General features: G+C 33.1%; 1 protein-coding gene across 1 annotated transcript in view; it reads right to left on the bottom strand.

The window, feature by feature from the left end:
* Positions 1-5,996: 5,996 nt before the first annotated feature.
* Positions 5,997-24,267, bottom strand: part of LOC145662649 (uncharacterized) — a 31,823-nt gene continuing 13,552 nt past the window's right edge. Inside the window, exons 3-7 of the mRNA XM_081728433.1 lie at positions 23,502-23,762; positions 15,359-15,658; positions 13,329-13,661; positions 9,537-9,857; positions 5,997-6,582 (exon numbers count right to left, since the gene is read on the bottom strand). Coding sequence (XP_081584559.1) covers positions 6,524-6,582; positions 9,537-9,857; positions 13,329-13,661; positions 15,359-15,658; positions 23,502-23,762 — 1,274 coding nt within the window. The 3' untranslated portion in view covers positions 5,997-6,523. The remainder of the gene's footprint in view (positions 6,583-9,536; positions 9,858-13,328; positions 13,662-15,358; positions 15,659-23,501; positions 23,763-24,267) is intronic.

The raw sequence follows: 24,267 nt of genomic DNA, 5'->3' as shown, positions 1-24,267 counted from the left end.
CGTACACAAGAGATTAGTAATTCAAAATGTTATAATATCTTAAAATAAATAAATAATATAACGCAATTACATTGCCTGAATTTGTTCGTGCCTGCTTGTAATATATATACGCATTATAGTGATAGTATTGAATATACCAATAGTATAACTGACGATTTAAGTTAAGTTGCTGAAAATTGAGGTCAAAAAAGTTTCTGTACACGGCAGAAATATACAAACGAAGGAAGCAAAACACACACTAAATAGCATTTGCAGTGGTTACAGATGACAGAAACGTGCTCCACTAGTGATAAGGTAGTACTGCAGTTACATTTGGGCAAGGGAGAGACCTACAGATGCAGGAAAACGACATGCCAAAATGGAAGTGCAAATTCCAATACGTGAACTAATAGTAAAATTAAGACATGAAGTTAAGTCTCTTGGAAATATGGCAGAGAGAGTACAGAAACCACATTTTACAGTGCAATATTTTCTAAATAGGTATATTGTGACAAATGTTTGCAAAGATCGACCGTGCAGTGGCCGTCCAACAAGGCTGAAGGATAAGCATAAACGTGTTATTTTAAGAACTTTCGAAAATGAACTCAAAACAAATGCTCCAAAACTCCCTATTATTTATTGAAACTGGCTATAGTGTACAAGTGGTTCCTGAAACAGTTCGTACTGTCCTCAGAAGAGCGTTCTACAACGGTCGAGTAGCCAGAAAGAAACCATATATTAGTAAAGCAAACTGCAAGAAATGTGTAGGGTTTCTTTCTGGCAAGAAGAGTTCGCAAAATTTCATGTGAACAAGTCAATTACCTTCTGGAACTCTGTTTCATTTAGAGATGAGAGCAAGTTCAACATTCATGGATCCGCCGGAAGCGTTATTGTCTGGAGAAAACCAAATATGCACGTGGAACCAAAGCACCTGTGTTCTACTGTAAAGCATGGAGATAGTGGTGTGCTCATTTCGGAGTGTATGAGTGCAGTTGGAGTAGGAAATTTGCATTTTGTAGAAGGTACAATGGACCAACATGTTTAGCTGAACATTCTGAAAGAGAATCTCCACATCAGTACAAAGAAACTGAATATGGGAGCCTCTTTTATATATTCTATCAAGATAACGACAATAAACGTACTGCACGAAAAGTGAAAGAGTGGTTGTGGTGTAATGTGCCAAAACAACTTCATACTCCTCCACAATCTCCTGACTGTAATCCCATTGAGCATCTGTGGGATGAATTAGGGAGACGCATTACGAAACACAATATTAGAAACAGGGTTCAGTTGAAAAATGCATTACGTGAAGAATGTAGGAACACCCCCCTGCAACTACATCAACATTGGTCACTGCAATGCAGAAATGAATGCGAAAAATATTTAAGGCCAAAGAAGGACCAACTGATCACTAACTGCGGTCGAAACTCAACATGGTGCCCTAATTTACGTGTATTTCTTAAGGTGTACGGGAACTTTTTCAATTTGTAATATGGTCAGAATTTCGTGTGTAGTTGATTTTCTGCTTAACTATATATTCCAAATGTTTTTTTTTTCTTTCTTATCTGTATGCTTATTATAGAGTTCTTCACAGAAAACTCATAAAAATTGCAGTTTTCTTTCTGTACGTTGTTAGCTGTATTACTAAACATCATCGGCGCAAATCTGTCTTCAACATTGGGGGGGGGGGACGGGTAAGACCGTTCCCATATATATATATATATATATATATATATATATATATATATATATATATATATATATATATATTAGGGTGTATCGAAAAAAACTTTTTTTCGAAATCCGGTTACGGCTAGTGCGGATTTTTGGCCAAATCGCATCAATAAAACGTATAAAAAATCTCAACTCGATCAGACAACTCCTTCTGCTGCCGAGTAGAGCCCAAATATTAGAAAAATCAACAAAAGATTCACTTTTCAACTGATTTTCCAAAAAATATTTTTTAGATATTTCCTATATTTTTCGGTCTTTTAAATTATTGAAATAGCATTGGAAAGGAGAAATAAATACATAAAACAAATTTATTACGGTTATTTCTGTACACCAGAAGATAAAAACCTAGTTAATTATTCGTAAAAATGCACTGGTTTTCTGGCCTATCGTACAATTAAATTTTAATATAAAATTCTTGAAGTCTCTTGAATAACGAAGAAAACACTTTAGTGCTAAATTCTAAGAGCAGTAATAGTTTAAATAATTTGCTCCCAATACCGTATGCATCAGCTTATCACACTAGATCACCTGCCGCCCACCTCTCCCCGAACGCCTCTTCTCTTGTACTTGCCCAGCTGAAAGGATCTGTCTTATCAGTCGCCAGTAATCAACCAGCTGTGTCGAACGTGATTTTCGCTGCTTGAGTTATTTATTAGTGCTGTAGGAAATTTTAACTAAATAATTTGTTTTCCTGTGAAGTGCAGTATGTAGAAGTGAAAACAGTGTTTCAGTTGTGTTAAGTACTTTTTATTAGGAAGAGAGTGACAGATACGCTGACGTTATGCCATCGACAAGTTTGTTACGGTCTGACGTCAGGAATAGCATTATTGGGACACCCAAGGAACTGGGTAGAACACAGCTACCAACCGTTGAAATGTATTGAGACAATACCTATGGGAAAGAGCCTCCAACAAAGGATTTATCTTCTATCGTTCCCAGGAAGATTGTAGAAAATTGAGATTACGCCTCAATCAGCGGAGAAGCAATTTTCAGTGTCAGAAGGATTGTTGCAATGATATTGAAGTACCATAATATTGTCCGTGACTTGTAAAACTCAGGAAAGTCCGGTTTCCAAACTTCTGCGAAACGAATTGCTGATTTTCAACAGTCTGCCAAAAATATTTCATTTGATATAGCCTTTTGTAAGTGTTCCGATCCTCTTGCCTGCAACTGCGAAAAAGGAAGAAAAATGCCAGTGCTAGAGGTGCCTTTTCTTCTAGATCAAAATACCACAAGATTGAGGCGTAATCTCAATTTTCTACAATCTTCCTGGCGACGATAGAAGATAAATCCTTTGTTGAAGGCTCTTTCCGGGATCCCGAAATTCTAATTTTTTTTCTCGCTCCCATAGGTATTGTCTCAATACATTTCAACGGTTGGTAGCTGTGTTCTACCCAATTCCTTGGGTGTCCGAATAATGCTATTACTAACGTCAGACCGTAACAAACTTGTCGATGCCGTAATGTCAGCGTATCTGTCACTCTCTTCCTAATAAAAAGTACTTAACACAACTGAAACACTGTTCTCACTTCTACATACTACACGTCACACGAAAACAAATTATTTAGTTAAAATTTCCTACAGCACTAATAAATAACTCAAGCAGCGAAAATCACGTTCGACACAGCTGGTTTCTACTGACGACTGATAAGACATTTCCTTTCAGCTGGGCAAGTACAAGAGAAGAGGCGTTAGGGGAGAGGTGGGCGGCAGGTGATCTAGTGTGATAAGCAGATGCATACAGCATTGGGAGCAAATTATTTATACTATTACTGCTCTTAGAATTTAGCACTAAAGTGTTTTCTTCGTTATTCAAGAGACTTCAAGAATTTTATATTAAAATTTAATTGTACGATAGGCCAGAAAATCAGTGCATTTTCACGAATAATTAACTAGGTTTTTATCTTCTGGTGTACAGAAATAACCGTAATAAATTTGTTTTATGTATTTATTTCTCCTTTCCAATGCTATTTCAATAATTTAAAAGACCGAAAAATATAGGAAATATTTAAAAAATATTTTTTTGGAAAATCAATTGACAAGTGAATTTTTTGTTGATTTTTCTAATATTTGGGCTCTACTCGGCAGCAGAAGGAGTTGTCTGATCGAGTTGAGACTTTTTATACGTTTTATTGATGCGATTTGGCCAAAAATCCGCACTAGCCGTAACCGGATTTCGAAAAAAAGTTTTTTCGATACACCCTAATATATATATATATATATATATATATATATATATATATATATATATATATATATATATATATATATATATATATATATAAGCGATGTTCAAAATATTTATGAAGTTGAAAACAATGCTGTGAAGGACCAGGGGAGCAGAATTGTCTTCGGTGGCGTGTTGAGAACGTGGAAATTTAATACCGCATTCACAAAAGCTCTCCATTCACTTTTGCCCTTAGCTAACTGGATTCAGTTTCTAATTTCTATTGCTATTTCTGTCTTCGTATTGGTCTTTTTTCGGTTAGATAGGATTTCCTGGTCATAACTCGCTCACTGCGCATTACAAAACTTCCCAGTTTGTCCGACATGTAGGTACTTAGAAGAGGGAAAAGTCTTGGTGAATAGAAGGGATCCATTTATAAGTCAATAATATTCAACTTCTATGAATTGTCTAAGCGTAGATAGACTGAAGTAAGAATTAGAGACTGGATTGGAGCTAGTTTAATTGGATTCTTACTTTCGATCCAAGCTTCTTAAACTACATGTTGATTAGCTATTTCTGGTTTGATCTCTTCGGTGGCATTTAGGAGTAACTTGAAATCATTCCCTCACTGATAATCAGTAAACGGTCAGATTCTATTGAAACGCGGAGTGGTCCAATGGTTCCCAATTTTATTAACTTCTCTCTGTTTTTTATTCATAGTTTTCACGAATTAACTATCATTTTTCTATTTTCGTATATCCCTAACCTGTTCGGTTGTGCGTATCACAACTTATTGAAATCCGAAAAATGACAAGCCCTTAATATAGCTCGTCGATTTAATTACTAGGTATCGAACTACAGAAATCACAATAGTTGTATTTAACACATTCTCAAAATCAGATTGATCACCAGTCTCTTTAATAGCAGTTGAGCCAAGACACTAAATTAATGAATGTTTATCAATATAACAGTCCTTACATGAAAGATTGTAAAATGAAAGTTCTGTTCAATCATTTCAACACCACGCCATAGACTTAACGAGAACTAGCTCTGCTACCAAAGAGTTCGGTAGGTAAGCCCTCACAATAGGATTAGCTTAGCATATGGTCAAAGGGAATAGGACCTGCACCAAAAGACAGTCGGCAAAAACAAATGACGCCAAAAGTTATACGCAAGCGAAAATAAAAAAGAGAAAGTCCTCACCAACAAAAACAAACGACATTGAAGAAAAATAGTACATAACTATTATTTTTTGAAATATTTTCCTTTCTGTACTAAACGCGACAAAGAAACACACTAGACACACACAAGCAGGTTGGGATGTGTGCACATTTATCTCGATTTTCTTCATCCTCCTCTTTTCAGACTTCCACAAACCATCCGCGAGTTCTACATTTGAGATGGCAGACGAGGAACGTGCAGATGAGAGAATGATCTAATAATTGATAAATGAAGCAAGCATACTACCAAAAATTCATCCCTTTCTATACGTTGCAAGGCTTCCTTCAGTTGGTATTTTATTACAATATTGTTTTCTATTTTGTTTCAGTATTTTCAGATAATTTAAGTAAGAACACCGAAGATATTTGCACATATTTTTATAGCAAACTATGGTCTTTTACAAGTATTCTGAAGTGTTTCTACATGTTTTGACTTCTAACCTGGAAAGGACAATAGCAACCATATTTGATGTTTAAAATATTCCTAAATAAGGAATAAGGATTAGGAATATATAAGGAATATATAAGGAACAAATAAGGATTTTTAAAAATATATGTTGTCTGGTGTAGATTGAGGTCAGACTTTTGTATTTCAAATTCAGTGACTGTACTTCAAGGAGAGTTAAAAATGTAAAACAGAATTTCTACTTTTATGTAGGGAAAAGTCAATATTTTTTTCTGGAGAAAAGGGAAAATTCAATATAACTCAAAGTTTCAAAAATACAAAAATTAAATTTATTTAGAGATGTCGCTGCTAAAAGTACCTTGTCCAGATGTATGTAGTAAATAATAATTTGACGATGACTAGGGTAAATATGTTTATTAAATCCATACTAACAAATGTACATAAAATAACTTATTATTTTTAATGAAACAAAACTTGAAAAAATATCTTGTAAGGCGTACAAATAAGGAAACAAAGGTACTCAAAATCTTAGATTTACATATTGTTATAAAAAAATAATATTCAAGGGTATTGTACAATTAATAAAAATAATTTAGTATGTATTATGATCGAAAACAACTTTAATCAAAATGAATACGGATCAAATGATATAAACTTGTACTAACAGCAATATTATGACCACAACACTTAATTTGCGACATGTAAACACATTTATTCTTAACTAGTAGCATAACTACTTCAAAAAACACTACAAAAGATATTAATGTAGATAAAGAGACTCATTTGCATCCTGGTTTTACTTCCAGCGATTTCAGAAGAAAACCAAAGTACTTTGTTGCAGAAAAAGTATCTTCTTTGATATTCCAAAATCCTGAAATAATATACACAAGCTTGCTGCAGTCGATACGTGCTACCAGGTTGCACAAAATTTAAAATTACTCCTCTTTTCTTTGTCATAGGTGGATTTAGTGTCCACAGTTAGTGTAAATATGTAATCCAAACGTTCAGACTACATGTTTACTGTAAGAAAGTGGCAAAAATTGAGAGTATAGCTATTATACCAAAACCAATTGAATCTGAAAGAAGAAAAAGAAAATGTCATCAGATAACAAATATAATACATTTTTACAAGAAACGTCGAAATGGTAATTAGACAGTGAGAACGGAATAGCTCATTAACGATACAGATAAAATACGTGTATTAGGACAAGTAACAGCAAAGTCAATCGAAACTTTTTGTGTCAGGAATATGAGAAACCTAATGAGATAAACCTAATGTAATATGATCTTCCTTTGGTAACTGTTCACAGTTTTACATTACTGCTAACTACATTATTTATTTCAAATTATCATTTTCAAGAAGAAACAAAACTATTCGCCAATTTCCCAATAATATTAGCTAAAGTTTTGCATTTATTTCTCCCCATAATCTAACATTGATCAACTCTGAACTGTTGAAGAGTCATTTTAATACTATGTCCACTAATATTCATTATACCGATTAATAATAAAACATCCGACCCATAAATCGAAGAATCGATTTTGACACTTGTGATTATAAGGGCAAGATGTTAATCACAAATTGTTAAAGAATTTTACTAATTCAGCAATGATTTTGAAATATATAGAAATTACAGAGCTCTGAGATTACCATTCTCGGCAATTGACCTCATGGTGAAGTAAGTTTAATTTCTGAGATCAAAATAATCCATGAAATGTAAACAATCCTTAAATATGAAGATTTCTACACCGTAAGAATTATCAATAACTTTTCTTAAAACCCATTTTCCAAATCATCTCCAGAGTCTATACAAGATAATTCTCAAGTAGATAGCTGTAATTAAACGAACCATCGATATTTCGATATTATATCCCCTTATTTGTTTTATGTGTAGTCTGTACTTTTATTTACAACCTACCCAGAGATTATTATCGTTGCTAGCCATTATCGCAGTCGGAATCAGAAAACAAATTGAAGTACAATACAAAAGTAGCATTAATCTGTAGGTATCTTATTAAAAGTTCCTCATGTAAAATATTATATTCAAATAACTTTTAAGTCATCTCGTTTCATATGCTTCTCATTATTGCGACTCAAACCGAAATCCGTATTCAAGTATACTGGGTAGTACAATTATTAGAACTGTAATAGATCTTCACTGAATATCTAGCTGATAACTATTCCGATAAATATTCAAATAAGTCAGTCTGTTAACACTGATTCTTTCATAATTAGTATTTTATCTTTGGCTATAACAATAACAACTATTGTCTTAGATTTAATAAATTATAGACTTACAATTTTTGTTCAACTTACGTGATATTTAGTGGATTAACATAGTTGAATGAAAATGCAATGATTACTTTTTACATCATTTTGTTCTGGATACTCAACAGAAGACATAGAGGTGGATTCCCATATTTTTCTTTTCTTTTTTACGATTTTCAAAACTCTTAAAAAGCGTAGAACTATACCAAAATTTTGTTCCTATAGCAACACAGTTCTTAGACGCAAGTTAATGATCAGTCTGTGTTGCGAACCCGGTATGTGGAAAACTTAACTGAGCATTGATCGAATAACACGGTGACTCAAATAAGCTACTTACTTTCCCCCTATCTTCCTTTCATATTTTCTTCCATATTACATCCCTTATTCCCTGACGAACACCTTAAATTCGATCATTGTTCGCAATCAGTACACAACCGAGCTACCAGACATCTCTTTCGGGAATACATGTTGTATCCTTAATAACTTGGGAATGAATTAGTCAAAATAAGAAGATTGATATTTTGTTTAATGTAGCGTCTCATTAAGCATCGCAGCTATATGTACTACAGCTTAACTTGAAATCTGAAATACATGAGGCCCACAGGGAATCCTATGCGTCTCCCATGCAGAATATAAGAAAATTTTATGTACTAATAGTGTTATCGATTATTATTATGTCAATGATTTCATTCAATTGACACCGTGCTGCAAGTTATTAAGTAAAGACTCTTTGGATATGGTATAGTCTTTCTCTGTTGGCTATGTAGCCTATAATAAAAACATTCACAAACATTCTCATGTACAGTATTATAGATATTTGTACGTAAGTGGATTTTATTTTCTTTACATGCAACATACTACTATAATTTTGCATTCGCCTGCCGCTAGTAATATCAGTTATCAGCTGAAACAATTCCATTTTTTTTAGAAATTACCTCCAATAACCGGAGAAAATATCTGAAGGTTTAAATCGATTATTGGTAGATAAGATACTATACAGAAAAATTATTCATTATACAAAATCATCCTCGTCCGTGAGTAATGCTAATTTCCAATAGTTAACAATTGCCTACCTGCTACGTTTGCTGCCTGCTTACCTGCCTTCGTTTGTTTAAAACTGAATAATGATAATGATGCTGAATACGGATGTACATTGCTGCTTACTATTAACAGAAGGGCCGTATTAAATGTAAATAAGGTTGTAATTAGTTTTATAAAAACCACGCCAAATACTTAGTTCATGTCGAATACAATACAATTTAGTAACTAAGTAACACGAATACATAATATAAATTAAGGACAGTATTTACATTTGATCACTAGTATTTGTGTAACAATAACAGTTGGACAAACTAATAGAAAAAGAGCTAAGTGTAAACAATTACAAATTTTAATTTTAATTACGAATTTAACCTACATTATACAGTTTAATGTAAACTATACATTTAATGTAAAAACTATTATCGTGCAACAGTTTCGTCAATTATTCATTTGATTTCATCAGATTCATAGCGTCTCATGAAACTAAGGGGATAATTGGTGAAACTGTTACACGATAATAATTTTTACATTAAACGAATTGTTTTCCTCAGCGAATAGTTTTTGCAGTAGTAATTCTCGGTGGGTTAACAACGTTTCTACAATTGCGTATGTGTGCGTCCATTGTTGTACTTTCATGAAAAAATGAGAGTCAGATTCTTCTGCATTTATACATTTATTTTGTTCACTTTTCCTTTCCTTAATGAATAGCCTTGAACTTACTTGCACCTCGAGATCCTTTGCTAACATGAACATCAGTAGAGAATTCGATGTTGTTTTCCGAAAGTAGCATAGAACATTTCCATACTCCAAAGTCTGTGTTGTTGACTGCTGTAATAGTTAAATTGCAATATCCGACGTCCTTCTTCAAATCAAATATGTGAGTAGTGTTGCTTCTTTCAGGGACTACATTCAATCCTAATCCGTCGGGTCTCTCTAATCGGCAACGCTTTATTGTCCTACGTGTCGATAAATTACACTCTACAGAAGCTTTCTTCCCATCGGCAGTATTCACATTTGGTTCATTAGATTTTAATTGAAGTTCTATTGAAAAAAGAAAAAGAAAACAAAATCAATAGGAATACAAAATGTGTTCCAGAATCGTATAATCAGTATATTAATAACGGCTACAACATTATAAATGCCTGTAATGCAAAGGAAACTTTCAAACACAGGATTCTAATTAGCAAAATATTATTAGTGTAATTTAAGTAACTCTTGTAAAGCTTCGTTGATCAAATTCCACTTCATCCTTCATACTGTGTTCTTAATTTTTATTTGTTCTTTTAAGTATGTTAGTTTATTCCAGTCACTTTCAAATAGAGTGCAATGATTAATGATACAGATCCCCATTATTGAATAATTATTTTCATTATTTAACATAATATTTTCTGTTATTGAATTGAATTTGATTTGTATATTGTAATGTTTCCTTATGATCAAAAGCAAGCAAAAGTATTCGACCTTAGTTAGGCAAAAATGCATTAAGTTTTATACGATATCGTAGGATTTTAAATTACAAAGTTAGCGTGCCAAAAATAAAGATGGAAATCGTTTCCTTAAAACCACTATAGACCATTATAGTCCATTTTAACGTCCATGATGACATCAAACTTTTGATCAAACTCTAGTTTGGTCATGTATGGAGCAAGTGACATGTCATTTTCGTATGAGATGTAGCCATTTGATCCAACTTTTCTATACTAAAATACATTCTATTTTCTATATATTTTTTTCTTCAAATAAGGGAAACGAAAACACTTTGTATAATTGTTGATGTGGAAGTTAACGCGTTCTATAACAGATGGGAAGAAAGATATGTTGTGCCTTTCCTGATATTCAAGTATGGATTGGGTAAGAGAAGGTATGGAAATATTAGTTGCAAATTATACATAGCACTCAAATGAAAAACTCAAGCACGAAGTATAAACGAAAAGACGTAACATCAAAAATCATTGACGAGCTCGAGGTTGTCCAGTCAAATACAATAGGTAAGAAAATTATTAATCCAATGTTCTCGGAATTGCTACCAGAGTGAATGTTGCTGGCTGAGCTTTCGTTACCATACAGCGGTAACATCTTCAGAGCTCAGAGCAGCAACATTCACTCTGTCAGCAATCCCGAGAACATTGGATTAATAGTAGACGCCAGCAAAACTTCAAGATCATCGTGAAGAAAACTTATGTTTAAATAGTAAGTATTTTGATTGTGATAGTACAAACTAGAGGTCTGTACACAAAAAAAATGGAGTAACTCACACCATTGGAGCGAGTGTTTGTTTTGAAGAATATATTCTCGCGTAGCCCCTTTTTAAAAACATCTGGTGGTACAGGGTTACATATTTAGAAAGTGTTTTACTCTGTACATATTTTTCCGCAAGACTTCAAACATTTTTACAAATTATGCTATGTGAACTGTAATTTCATCTTATTGAATGGACATAAATTCCTAAGTTGTAATTTGTTTGTTCGTTGAAGTTTTGTATCCATTTTAGTACAAGCCTATATCAGATGTAAACCTACAATTTAAGATACATTCCGAACCACTGTAATGCGCTCAATGCTCTCTGGCCTCCTATTTATGTTTAGTCACTTCTCAACATTGGATCAATGTTTTGCGTCCCAAGTGGCAAGTAGAGTTGAATCCAATATTCCATGTTATATCTGATAGAAACATTGGCTTCACTGATGTCAAATCTTGCTCTTATATGTTTTTTCCTCTAGATTGATATAAAAGTATGCATAGTTTGTAAAACTAAAAGATACTGTAGATTGTAAAAGAAACACCTGTTGTGATATATTTCAATAAAATACTTCTCCCACAATGTATCGTTTCCTACCTTGCTGTGGAGCTTATTATGATTCCGTGTTCGTTCTCCGAAAAGGCAAACCTCTCAATCTGATTAAGCTCAAAATGATTGAATGCTGATGTTCAACATTAAGCAAATAATTTTGATATTTGAAGATAACTTTGCCTAGTTTTGATCTTTTGCATATTAATTAGTCACTGCTAGAAGCAAATTGTTTTCCCTCAATTTTAAGTAAATCTTTTTCTGACACTTAATGAAAGTTTACAGAAGGCAGTGTCATATATACCCTGTAAGCAGAAATAGAATCTGTGTTGCCAACCGATTATAAATGTATTCCCTACACATTCTATAGAGTATAATTTCTCTTGGGTAATATTTAAGTATTCCTAGATTGTGTGAATTCTATATCCAAAGTTTTCTGCACTCTTGCATGTAAATTAACTCTACACGGACAAGAGAATATGCAAAGGCACGTTACTAATATGTAATACTTATTCCAGTCACAGATTTTATTTTATTTTTAAATAAATAAATAAATAAATAAATAAATATATATATATATATATATATATATATATATATATATATATATATATATATATATATATATATATATTTGTCTTCAAAACAATCACGAAAATTTGGTTGATTTGGAGTTTCAGGGTCCCATCCAGCAACGAAGCTGAATGAGACGTATACCTACACCTTAATGTGGAATCAGAACCACATTAACTCTCGCCGGTTATCGAACCCGGTTCTCTTGCACCGTACGCTAACAATATATACGCGAGGGAGTTCAATCACAGAAAGTTAATGAGCCTCCTTGGCTGAAAATAGTGAGGACTAAATATTGTTTTCTATATTTAATTATTCACATAACACCACATGTGCACGGCATGACCTCTGGATGTTCCATAGATTCCGTATCTGTCCTCATACATTCAGACTACTTTTGAAAAACTTTAAGGATAATCAAAATATCCACGGATCGTGACGTTGCATTGGATTTTAGTGCGATGTGCCTACACGAGACCATATTGGGTCTCCGAAAGTAGGCCTGTGATAATCCTCCGAAGAACCCATAAATACCCTATACAAATTCCTCAAGAAAACCCGTTTCCAAGATAACTGGACTTTTGGTATTTCTACAGAATACCGAAAGTCCTTTACTATGTAGCTACAAACTTTTATTCATATTATTTAATTATATACTATATTTTAATATATTCCTCTGATAGTAAGAGGAAAAGTTAGGTTCTGCTTGCGAGTCTTATATCGTTGAGGGTATCATGAGAAATAATGACTTTCTGATATATGTTTGTGCTCAAAATATTGATTGAATTTAACTTCACGTTATCAATTTCTTCTAAATTAACAATTACGTGAAATCTCTGATCGCCCTATTGTATTTATAGCAGATATATTTTTTAACAAAATATCATATTTTGAAAAAAAGTTACATTATAATGATCTGCATATACGCTGCAAATATTATGTATAGTTTCAATCCATGTAAATGGCCTGTTAAGAAGAGAAATTCAACGAAAATAGAACTAAGGTCACCCAATTTATCATTCTCATGTCACGATAGATGTCAAGACTTGAATTCACAACAGATTTCAAGGTAAAATTGAGAAAATGTATCCTTAGGTATGGTCCCATCATTATAATCTTAAATCACCTTCAAAGACTTCTTTGCTTTTTACCTTGTACAGTAATCATGTCCGTTAGTTCTTCACTTTGAGTTGTAAGTCCAACAGAACATTTCCATTCTCCTGCAATTTTTTCTGATACATTGAAGATTGTAATACCACATTCCCCAGCGTTCAATCCCTCTCCACTGGCTAAGTATGTATACTGAGTTCCGTTAATAGTGTGATTGCTTCCATCTTGTATCACATCGAACTTCTGGTCGTTAGGAGTGGAAAATCGACAGTACTGTATACGAGAAAGTACTCGACACGCAATGTTCACGTTTTCTCCAACGACAAATTCTACCGGGCTGTTAACTGCCTTCAGTTGAATCGGTTGATATATACCTAAAAAGAAAAGGAGAGTTAAATTACTTTTTTTATGTATTCAGTTCAAAGTGAACACTTAATGGTATCTCCAGTAATTTAAACTGAAATGGGATAAAATAGAGTTAGTAAGAAGTGTATTTCACAATCTTCAGCCAAATAGCAATGATTGAAACAATAATAATTAATTATAAGAAAATTATCAACTGAGCAAATTAATACTTGTGTCAGAATGTTAAGGTATATAAATTACCTCAAATCAAAATTATTTTAATATCAAAATTTAGATTTAAAAAGGCATTTTCTAAAACACCATTTTCAAAAGAATGTAATTAATGTTGTATTTAATATAAACTAGTAGAACGTCCTAAAGTTTCACTCACACTAAGTTAAAATATATCAATTTGTTTTCATATTGATTATAATATATTGGAGATAAATATACTATTATTATTATTATTAGTAGTAGTAGTAGTAGTAGCAGTAGTAGTACGGTAGTAGTAGTAGTAGTAATAATAGTAGTAGTAGAGATTTTCGTTCCCCCGTGAAGGTACAGATTTTCACCGTAGACACGTCGTTAGCAATTCCTTAACTACGTAGACTTAAGAACTACGTACATCGAGAAACTCAGAAACAACTGTAACAAGAGAGTTGCTGATGATGTGTAGATTATATATCAATCAATTAAAGATCAGATCATTTGGCTGGCCATAGATCTTTGTGCATTGTAACGCCACGAAATCTAGTTTGTTTCGATTTTAATAATGACAGTTACAGTTGTGGTTTGCTCATTTGAACCTTACATAGAAATGACACAAATAAAAATATACATTTGTAGTTTTCTGAAAACTTTTTCATTGCAGATAGCACTCAAGCACGGACTTAATGTTTTTTTCAATATTTTTCAAATACAGTCGTACACAAATATTGAACTTGTATTCCACATTTCTGGTGTTTTTTTCTGAACTCTTTCTCAGGAAAAGTTCTTTTCTTTTCTTTCTTTTTCAGTTTAATGTCTCACAATTATACGGTTGAGGGTCAAGGGAACGAATGATTTATGAAAGTGAATAATTGTGAAATTATTTCTTCTACTCTTCCACTTGGAATCGAACCCAGGATCACGTGCAACAAAGATTCATGCGCTATCTGCAAGAGGTGCGTTTAATGCTTGAAAGTTCTGCCACACATTCTAGCTTATAGAAAAAATATTACGAACTTCAATTACCTACAATATTATGGAAGTTACTTCTATAGTGAAAACTGATTCCCAGTTTGCGTAATACTGTTTCTCGCTATAACAAATACGCCATATTAAACCTTACACAAATTAATTGAATATGCTCTAGACCTAAGGAGTTCTGAAGTTCTTCCCTCAGAAACTAACTCTAGACTTTGAATTCTATTCTGTGCAAATCTAAACCATTCATTGCTTTTGTTAGCCATTTACATAGTATCCTGCTTTATTATCCTCGTAATTATTACTTAATTACTCTATGGTCTCATTCCCGAAGACTTCTCGTATGGATTTGTATACACCCAATTCGCATGTCTTATGACATGGACGTGTCTCGATGATTTTAGCAATCTCAAATTCACTATTCTATCCGTGCAATATTCACTAACTTTAGGGTATTGTGAAGCTCCGTATAAAAATGTAAAGTAAATAATATCCTGAAGGCAACAATAATAACAAAATGGTGTTATAATTTAATACTTACCTTCAGGTTCTTTTGTTACCATTGGGTAAGTGACAAGCTCTCCGGAATCCACAGGAAAAGCACACTTCCAACGTCCAACGTGTTCCATTGTGTAATTCACAATTGTGATACCACATTCTCCATTTTCCAAACTAGAACCAAATTGTTTAGTGTTAAAGCTACTAACTCCGTCCTTTATATAGTATCCTTTCCCACGAGGGTCCACAATAGTGCAGTTTTCGAAACTTGCTGTCCGTCTTGATTTACAAAGAATGTTTAAATCTTTCGGCGTATACGTCACGTTATAAACGACTAGCTCCTCTAATAAATAAATAAAGGAACATAAAATATTAATAGATTTAAAATACATGTAATGAAATAAATTATCTTCTCAATAGCTTCTTGTCTATTGCACTGCATGAACAATTGAACATCTAATCTTTTTCTGCGTTACTGTAAAAAGGCTCTCGCTGATTTCCGTTACAAGCTAGAAGCCTTGGCAGTCTAGTGAGAAATAAACAAAATTGACGAAAACAGTCCTCTCTAAAGCTTGTCTTGCACTGTCAAACCTTCTAAAATAATATATCCAAAAAGAAATCAAATCCAAAATGCTATTTGGACAGAAATATGCAGTTTTCTGAATATTTAATAGAATGTTAGTACAAATTAAACTACTGTGAAACTAACATATTTTCAAATAACATTATTCCAAGAAATTGTTATAACTCTACATTTTGTAACGCTATTCCTCAATATCATTAGTTGTTTAACGGGCAAAACAATTAACGAAAAATTAGACAATGCCAATGAATAGATCTTATTGAAGTAAACAAAATGATATGATTGAGTGTAAATCATTCTAAAGTATTGTCTTCGAAAAAGTCGAGAAAATTAACTTGTTTGAAAAACCCATAAACGATGGTATACAATATGACGCCTACTAAGCAAGCTTATCATTATGACACAATCAAAGTGAGAGTTCACAGTAATCCATACTTCCTATCGATATTGCTTGACAAAGTGTTTCAATTCTTCGTTGCGTATGAGACACTATAAAGTACTGCATTCTATAACAAATAAATAAATAGCAAGTATAAGAATATATCATTATTAGTTATCCGTTATGTGATTTTATATGGTTATTTTAAAGTAATGAAACAAATACGTTTCTCAATAACACTCAGAACATTTAAAAATTTACCGTCTCGTACATCCGGAAAGACACTGCATTAGTTCGCAAAATGACATCCATGCACTTTATAAATAAATAAATCACTAATTTCTAAATATTGACAAGAGCATTTAATGTCTCATAGAATATATAATACTTTTAAAAATATTGAAACAAATAAGTTTTCGGGAATAAATATTTTCTTTAAGTGCATAACCCCCACTACTTTACTTTTCCACTAATATCATGTGTACGGCATAGGTTATCTCTCAGCTGTAACTAAAAGACTTGAATTACGTAATACGTTGATCAAAGCATAATGCTTCGGTCTGCTAGTGGTTATTGGTTATATTAATAACTATGCAATAATGAAAAATTATACTAAAACGGAATCTTATATGCATTAACCATAGTTTGCGCTTACTATTGAAGTCTTGTTATGGTCCATTATAGCCGAAAGGTCATCATAATCCCTCTCTTATGAGTGGTCTAGGGTCATGGATCGATTGCCAATAATGAACAGTGTTTCGGTGAGGCGTTGGCCCACACTGAGAAAAAAAATGTAGGTGGCGTACTTAAAAAGATAGGTTACATGCGTAATTCCTGTAGTTTTTGGACTTAACGTACAGCAGACGTATAACTGAAAACGCATGTTTTATAATACTTTCTGTATAAGTGTTCCATCTATACGTACTTTCCGTATGAAACAATGTAGGCGGTCAGGATCTCACATACGAATGGACGTATATAACATACAGCTGAGGAAAGTAACATAAGTATATGCATGCGATATAGGGAAAACTGTTAGATGTCAGACATCCTGCAACGGCGTGATGTAACATCTAAGGGCAGTACCTATGTAGCATACGGATAACGTATGCTCCGTACTAATTTCTATAGTAAACAAGAGGATACCGTATATTTGTACAATATACCGCTGTCCGGAGAACGGATTTTTCTCTGTGCAGCTTATCGGAAATTTGAATTTACAAGCTCAGCTCTAATGTCAGAGAGTTTAGTTTTAATAGTCACTAATACATCAACTGTTCGAAATTTTTCTGCCTCATGTATGCTTACTTATACTGTGTTACCTTTCAGAATGGTAATCAATCGAAAGTTCAAAATCTGTAACCGTCTTTGCAAAACTTGCGGATTTCGACGCAATGCGATTAATGCAGTAAACTATTATAACTGCTACTTGAACTATTGCTAACTAAAACACTTTTTTTTTATTCCGTTGACCCAAACCGTTAAAGGATGTCGCCCTAGTACTCCGGACAGCAAACACAGTACGCTCAACACTGAGAAACGGTAGAATCGCCAACTAGCAACGTTGGCCTTATCTAGTTGTGATTCGCCGCTTTGCCGAGCATTTCCTAACCATACAATTGCAAAGGTAGGCCCTATCAGAGAAGTAAAATGTCGATTGATAGTCATAGGTCGAAGCCATTAGATAAATTATGTCAAATTGTTGATTGGCCAAAATATACTTTAAATTACGTTGGGTCACCACATTTTCAGCTTTATTTCTTTAACTACTAATTTCTAACTGTACCGACCATTAACCAAGTATGCCGCTAAGATAATGTCATATTTAATTATATATAAATTAATATATCAATCGCATCATCCATTCACTTTAATGTTGTATTTCATACATACATACATGTATATATATATATATAATATATATATATATATATATATATATATATATATATATATATATATATATATATATATATATATATATATATATATAATTTACGCATGATCCTCATGTTGGTATGAACAATATGTACAAATATCATGAATTTCATGACATTATATTCGTGATATAGACACAAATCTTGTCTTTTTATCAACAAACAGCAGTATGGAAGTTCATGTCTCATATAACCTTGATGCTGAAGGGGGGACTTATAGTAATCACTTAATTAACATCACACTAAACGAAACTTTGGACAATCCATGTAAATTCAAGAAAAAACTATTCTGTAGAAAACGAAAGAGAAAAGAAACGGAGAGAAATTATGTAGATCGGCCTATTATAATTTATCGATGAAAATTCTTGTCCATAGGCAAAGAGGAAGAAAATTCAAATGAAGAATAATAGTGACTTATTGACTCGTTACATAAAATGAAATTTTATTATTTTCAAATTATCATTCGCGGTTCATTTACTGGCTAGGAAACACACACGATACGAATTCTTTGGCAGCCACCATAGGTAAGCTTTCTATTCTGTATAAAATGTCTTCTCCACTCGTGACAATTTTAGTCATGAATATATTTAGCACTTTCTTCATATATTTTAGGGAAATGCTTTATCCAAAACCCATGGTAAATCTGATGTGTACCCCTGAAAGGAAATTCGTAAACAGGGATGTCTTGTGTTTGTGTGTGTGTGTGTGTATGTGTATGTGTGTGTGTGTGTGTGTGTGTGTGTGTGTGTGTGTGTGTGTGTGTGTGTGTGTGTGTGTGTGTGTGTGTGTAGCCCTGTTTTAATTCTTTGTAAGATTCAAAAAATTAATGTTTGTGTGTCTCATAGAAGCAGTGTAATCTCATTTTCAGGGTAAAACCTCTTATGGACGTATGAAAATTGATTAACATTACGAATGTATGAAAATGAGTTATCATTATTCAAGTTAGCATTACGAATGTATGAAAATGAGTTACTATTACTGAAGTTAGCATAACGAATGTATGAAAATGAGTTATCATTATTCAAGTTAGCATTACGAATGTATGAAAATGAGTTACTATTACTGAAGTTAGCATAACGAATGTATGAAAATGAGTTATTATTACTGAAGTTAGCATAACGAATGTATGAAAATGAGTTGCTGTTACTGAAGTTAGCATTACGAACGTATGAAAATAAATTACTATTACTGAAGTTAGCATTACGAATGTATGAAAATGAGTTACTGTTACTCAAGTTGGCATTACAAACGTATGAAAATGAGTTACTGTTACTAAAGTTAGCATTACGAGCGTATGAAGATGAGTTACTGAAGTTAGCATTACAAACGTATGAAAATGAGTTACTGTTATTGAAGTTAGCATTACAAATGTATGAAAATGAGTTACTATTACTCAAGTTGGCATTATAAATGTGTAGGAATGTGTTAGTATTACTCAAGTTAGTGTTACAAATGTATAGAAATGAACTACCATTACTCAAGTTACCATTACTAATGTATGAAATTGAGTGTGCAGTAAACTGTTATTTAGTATAGTCTTACTACAAACACAATTTTCTTAAAAATATGATCGACTTAAGAGATGACACAAGTAACAAAGGAATACTATAGAATTTAGTGTATAATCTTATATGTTCTTATATGTATATTTATAGTAAGTAGTGTGTGCTTCACTGTTAGGAGTATGTGTCACCGTGAAAAGGAGAGAAGTAACAATAGATGTAACCTGTTACTTGACACAGTATTTCTTTGTATATGAAATGCATACATAAATAAAAAATATGTTCCAACACAATAAAAACTATTAATTGTTATATAATACTCGGCACCTGGAAATGCATAAGGTTTTTTTAAAAATTGGAATTATATTTTAGTGTACATTTTTGTACGCAGTAATTAGAAAGTGACAACATGGTTAAGGTTGTGTAAATAGGGAAACAAACTTTTTCATCGAAGACAACAACAGCCAGGTGACCTTTTCATAAGCTTCTCGGCCCGTTACTTTTTCCAAAACAAACATCTTGTGACGTGATGGACTTTCCTAGAGAAAAATAAGAACAAAAATACTTACTAAAAACAATTTTTGGATTTTTCACCATCATACGTCACAAGATTCAATAATATAAAAAAAGCACGGGCAAGAGGCAGAAGAGAAAAAAAATTAATCCATCCTTCGTTTCATACAGTTTGGGTTAAAACTTCAAAAAGCAGCCATGGAGCTTGGGACTTGTACCTTATAAGTATCCTTTCTCTACTACAATATTCCTTTCCACTTTGGAAAGAAAATTCAGCAAAAACTCTGCCATCTGGCATGTAACAAGTTGCGTGCTACTCAGGAGATTTACACCCACAATGATAAATGACTTGTTATATGCCAGATGGCAGAGTTTTTGCTGATTTTTTTTTTAAGTGGAAAGGGATATTGTAGTAGAGAAAGGATACTTACAAGGTACAAGTCCCAAGCTCCATGGCTGCTTCTTGAAGTTTTGACCCAAACTGTATGGAACGAAGGATGGATCAATTTTTTTTCTCTTTTGCCTTTTGCCCGTGCTTTTTTATATTATTGAATTTTGTTATGTATGATGGTGAAAAATTCAAAAATTGTTTTTAGTAAGTATTTTTGTTTTTATTTTTTTTAGGAAAGTCCATCACGTCACAAGATGTTTGTTTTGGAAAAAGTAACGGGCCGGCTGCCCTTCTTACCCACACCCTACTTGAACTTCCTCATGACCGGCGGTTTTCATATCAGCGCAATTTTTCTAACATACCGCTTAATTTTAGCGCACGTATCTCTCACACCCCTGTTCTCGCTACTAATTATACCACGCTTACCTGGTCTAATTTCATTCCTAATGATTATGTGCTCCCAGTGCAGGGCACGTTTTTCAGTGTTCAATTTTTGCTATCCATTGCCAATTCCGTCTGCATTTACTATCTCTACCAAAAGCTAAACACTTCGCCATTATCCCACATTTCACCTGAATCTATCCCATTAACTAATCTTCCATTTTAATTTCTCTTTACAGCCCTTGGTGCTTTATTACCTTTCTTCCGTTTCTTCCACCAGTTTCAGCCTTAAATCTAACCAATATATTCACTATTCCTTTGATACCCTTAACAGCACTCATTCTCATAATTACATTCATTTTCCTTTGTAAACTGTATATTTTACTAAAAACCATTTCCCGCCGGACACACACTACATATGGTTCCCCGCAGCTTTTTGCTCCTTCCATTACTCATACAGTCTTTAACTTCTCCGATCTTACTTCCGCCACTTCCTCTTCAGGCCCAGTATGCAAACTTTTAAATCCACCCATTTTTGGTTACAATTTTACGTATATTTTGTATATATTTTATTTTATATATATGTATATATCGGTGTCGGTTGTATTCTTTTTTTTCCCATTTAAAAACACAATCATGTTTTTTTAATCTACCATTTATGCTATTTTCTTTTTTTTTTTTTTTTTTTTTTTTTTGCTTACAGCTGTAGCGCATTTATATATATACATATGTATCTCCCTTTTGAGAGTCACATAAAATTGCTAAACGAATTTTTTCATCACTAAAGCATTAGAGTTGCCTAATCGGAGCAAGGCTGAACATCCTCGGATCCCCGCCTGTCACGCGGGAGACCGGGGTTCGGTTCCCCGCCGGGGAGCCATAAAATATTTAAAAAATGCTAAAGCAAGACATATTAGGGCTTAAAAATAAAAATGAGTGGCCCCATTTGAAAATGTAATTTATTATTATTGATTTGTACAGAAGAAAATAAAATTTTTAAATTGCATGTATAGAAGAAAATAAAATTTTTAAATTGCATGTATAGAAAAAAATAAAATTTTTAAATTTGTAACTATAGCATAGTGGGTTGCGTGCCACTTAGGAGACTTACACCCACAATGATAAATGATTTGTTACATGCCAGATGGCAGAGTTTTTGCTAAATTTTCTTTCCAAAGTGGAAAGGGATATTGTAATAAAAAAAATACTTATAAGGTACAAGTCCCAAGCTCCATGGCTGCTTTTTGAAGTTTTGACCTAAACTGTATGAAACAAAGAATAAATTATTTTTTTTTCTCTTCTGCCTCTTGCCCGTGCTTTTTTATATTATTGAATCTTGTGACGTATGATGGTGAAAAATCCAAAAATTGTTTTTAGTAAGTATTTTTGTTCTTATTTTTCTCTAGGAAAGTCCATCACGTCACAAGATGTTTGTTTTGAAAAAAGTAACGGGCCGAGAAGCTTATGTAAAGGTCTCCTAGCTGTTGTTGTCTTCGATAAAAAAGTTTGTTTCCCTATTTACACAACCTTAACCATGTTGTCACTTTCTAATTACTGTGTACGAAAATGTACACTAAAATATAATTCCAATGTTAAAAAAAAACTTATGCATTTCCAGGTGCCGAGTATTATATAACATAATTATTATTGGTAGCAACGACATAATTTTTAGCGCCATAAAAATGTGATTCTGTTAATTTCCTCGAAAATTATGCATGATAATTTAACTTCAAGTACGTCATTTTGTTCAGGCCGACATTACACATGAATTGATATACGTCTTATTTTTACATACGTCCCACGGATCTGCCGACTAGGCTAAAGGAGAAGGTGATCATGAGAAATGAATGCAATGATGGAATGAATAAAGTAAGAAGAAACGGGAGAACCCCGAGAAAATACACGAACACGGTGTTTGTCCACCACAAAGTCCACTTGGCCCGAGCTGGGATCGAACAGGAACCCCACACCAGAGGTAAACGCTCTATCACTGAACCACCGTACCCTAAGCATAATATTATAGTTGAACAAAAATTAAAGTCTGGGACGTAATCATAATTTTGGGCTATACCTATTAACCATACTGTAAACTGATGTCTCGCTAGTGTCTAATGAGAAGTTTAATGAGGGTATATGTATACTGCAGTATTAGTACTTAATAGATGGCGCTGCATGACTATCGTAAAATATGAATTTTTTAAAGTTAACAAAAGAAACATTTGTTTCTTCATTATTTTCTAGCAAATTACGCATGACATTTTCTCTCACTGATATAATCTTGTTCAGTTGTATTGATTCATGTATATCTCATCTTTAGACATCTTTTGTTTCATAGTACTCTACTAATTTGCACAATATATTTTATTTTACTCAATGTAATGACGAAATAAGTCTATACTTGTTTCTTTCATCCTCTAACATCAAAATCAGTCATGAATAAATTGAAAATTGTAAAAGCATAAAATAACATATTTTTAATTGAAATTATATAAATACTCACCGTAGAAGGTCATCTTTCCTTGTACAATATCTTCTTCTACTTTGTAGTCCCTCCCTACATAGGCAGTATAAGTATAATCTCCAGGCACAGCATCAGCCGAGTTAATCTCCACCTCACACTGGTCATTTTCCACTGGGATAGTCACATCATTAGAATTAGGCAAATAGAATCTACAGTACGAACTATCTGTGGCCTTAATTATGGCTTTCTCTGACTGGCCAGCCAAATATCCATCATTTACGAAAGTAGCAGGTGTTGGATCTTTCGGAAATCAAAAAATGGAAATGACGTTAGAAGTAAGGAAAACATGAATATTAATACAGAATTAAAACTTTTCATTTTTTAGCGACTCACCAATATCAAGAACATTTAGTAATGTTCCAGAATGCAAGAAAAAACTTATAGATTTTGTTTGGCAATTGATTCATGCATGTTCAAAGATAATACTGTTCAATATTTAAATTATAAATATATACATGAATAAAATCAGGGGTAAATGTGAGGGAGAACGCGGGGAGAAGCCGTTGTCCTACTTCCAGAAAATATGTATGACATTCTTTCACTTCCTATAAAATTACAATAGGCACAGATAGGAACGGGGGATGGCGTGGCGTCATGCGTCCCCCTACCTTTTTAGATCCACTTTTACTCCTGTATAAAATATTTACAATTGTCTACAACTGTGTTAGTTTCTTTGTTGCAATGACAGTAGGTCACTTGAGTTCTTGATAATGAAAAACTGGTAATAATATTTTATTAAACTTTA

Source organism: Thermobia domestica, chromosome 10, assembly GCF_964235325.1.
Source record: "Thermobia domestica chromosome 10, izTheDome1.hap1.1, whole genome shotgun sequence".
Classification (NCBI taxonomy): Eukaryota; Metazoa; Arthropoda; class Insecta; order Zygentoma; family Lepismatidae; genus Thermobia; species Thermobia domestica.
This window is presented reverse-complemented; position numbering and strand designations above follow the sequence as displayed.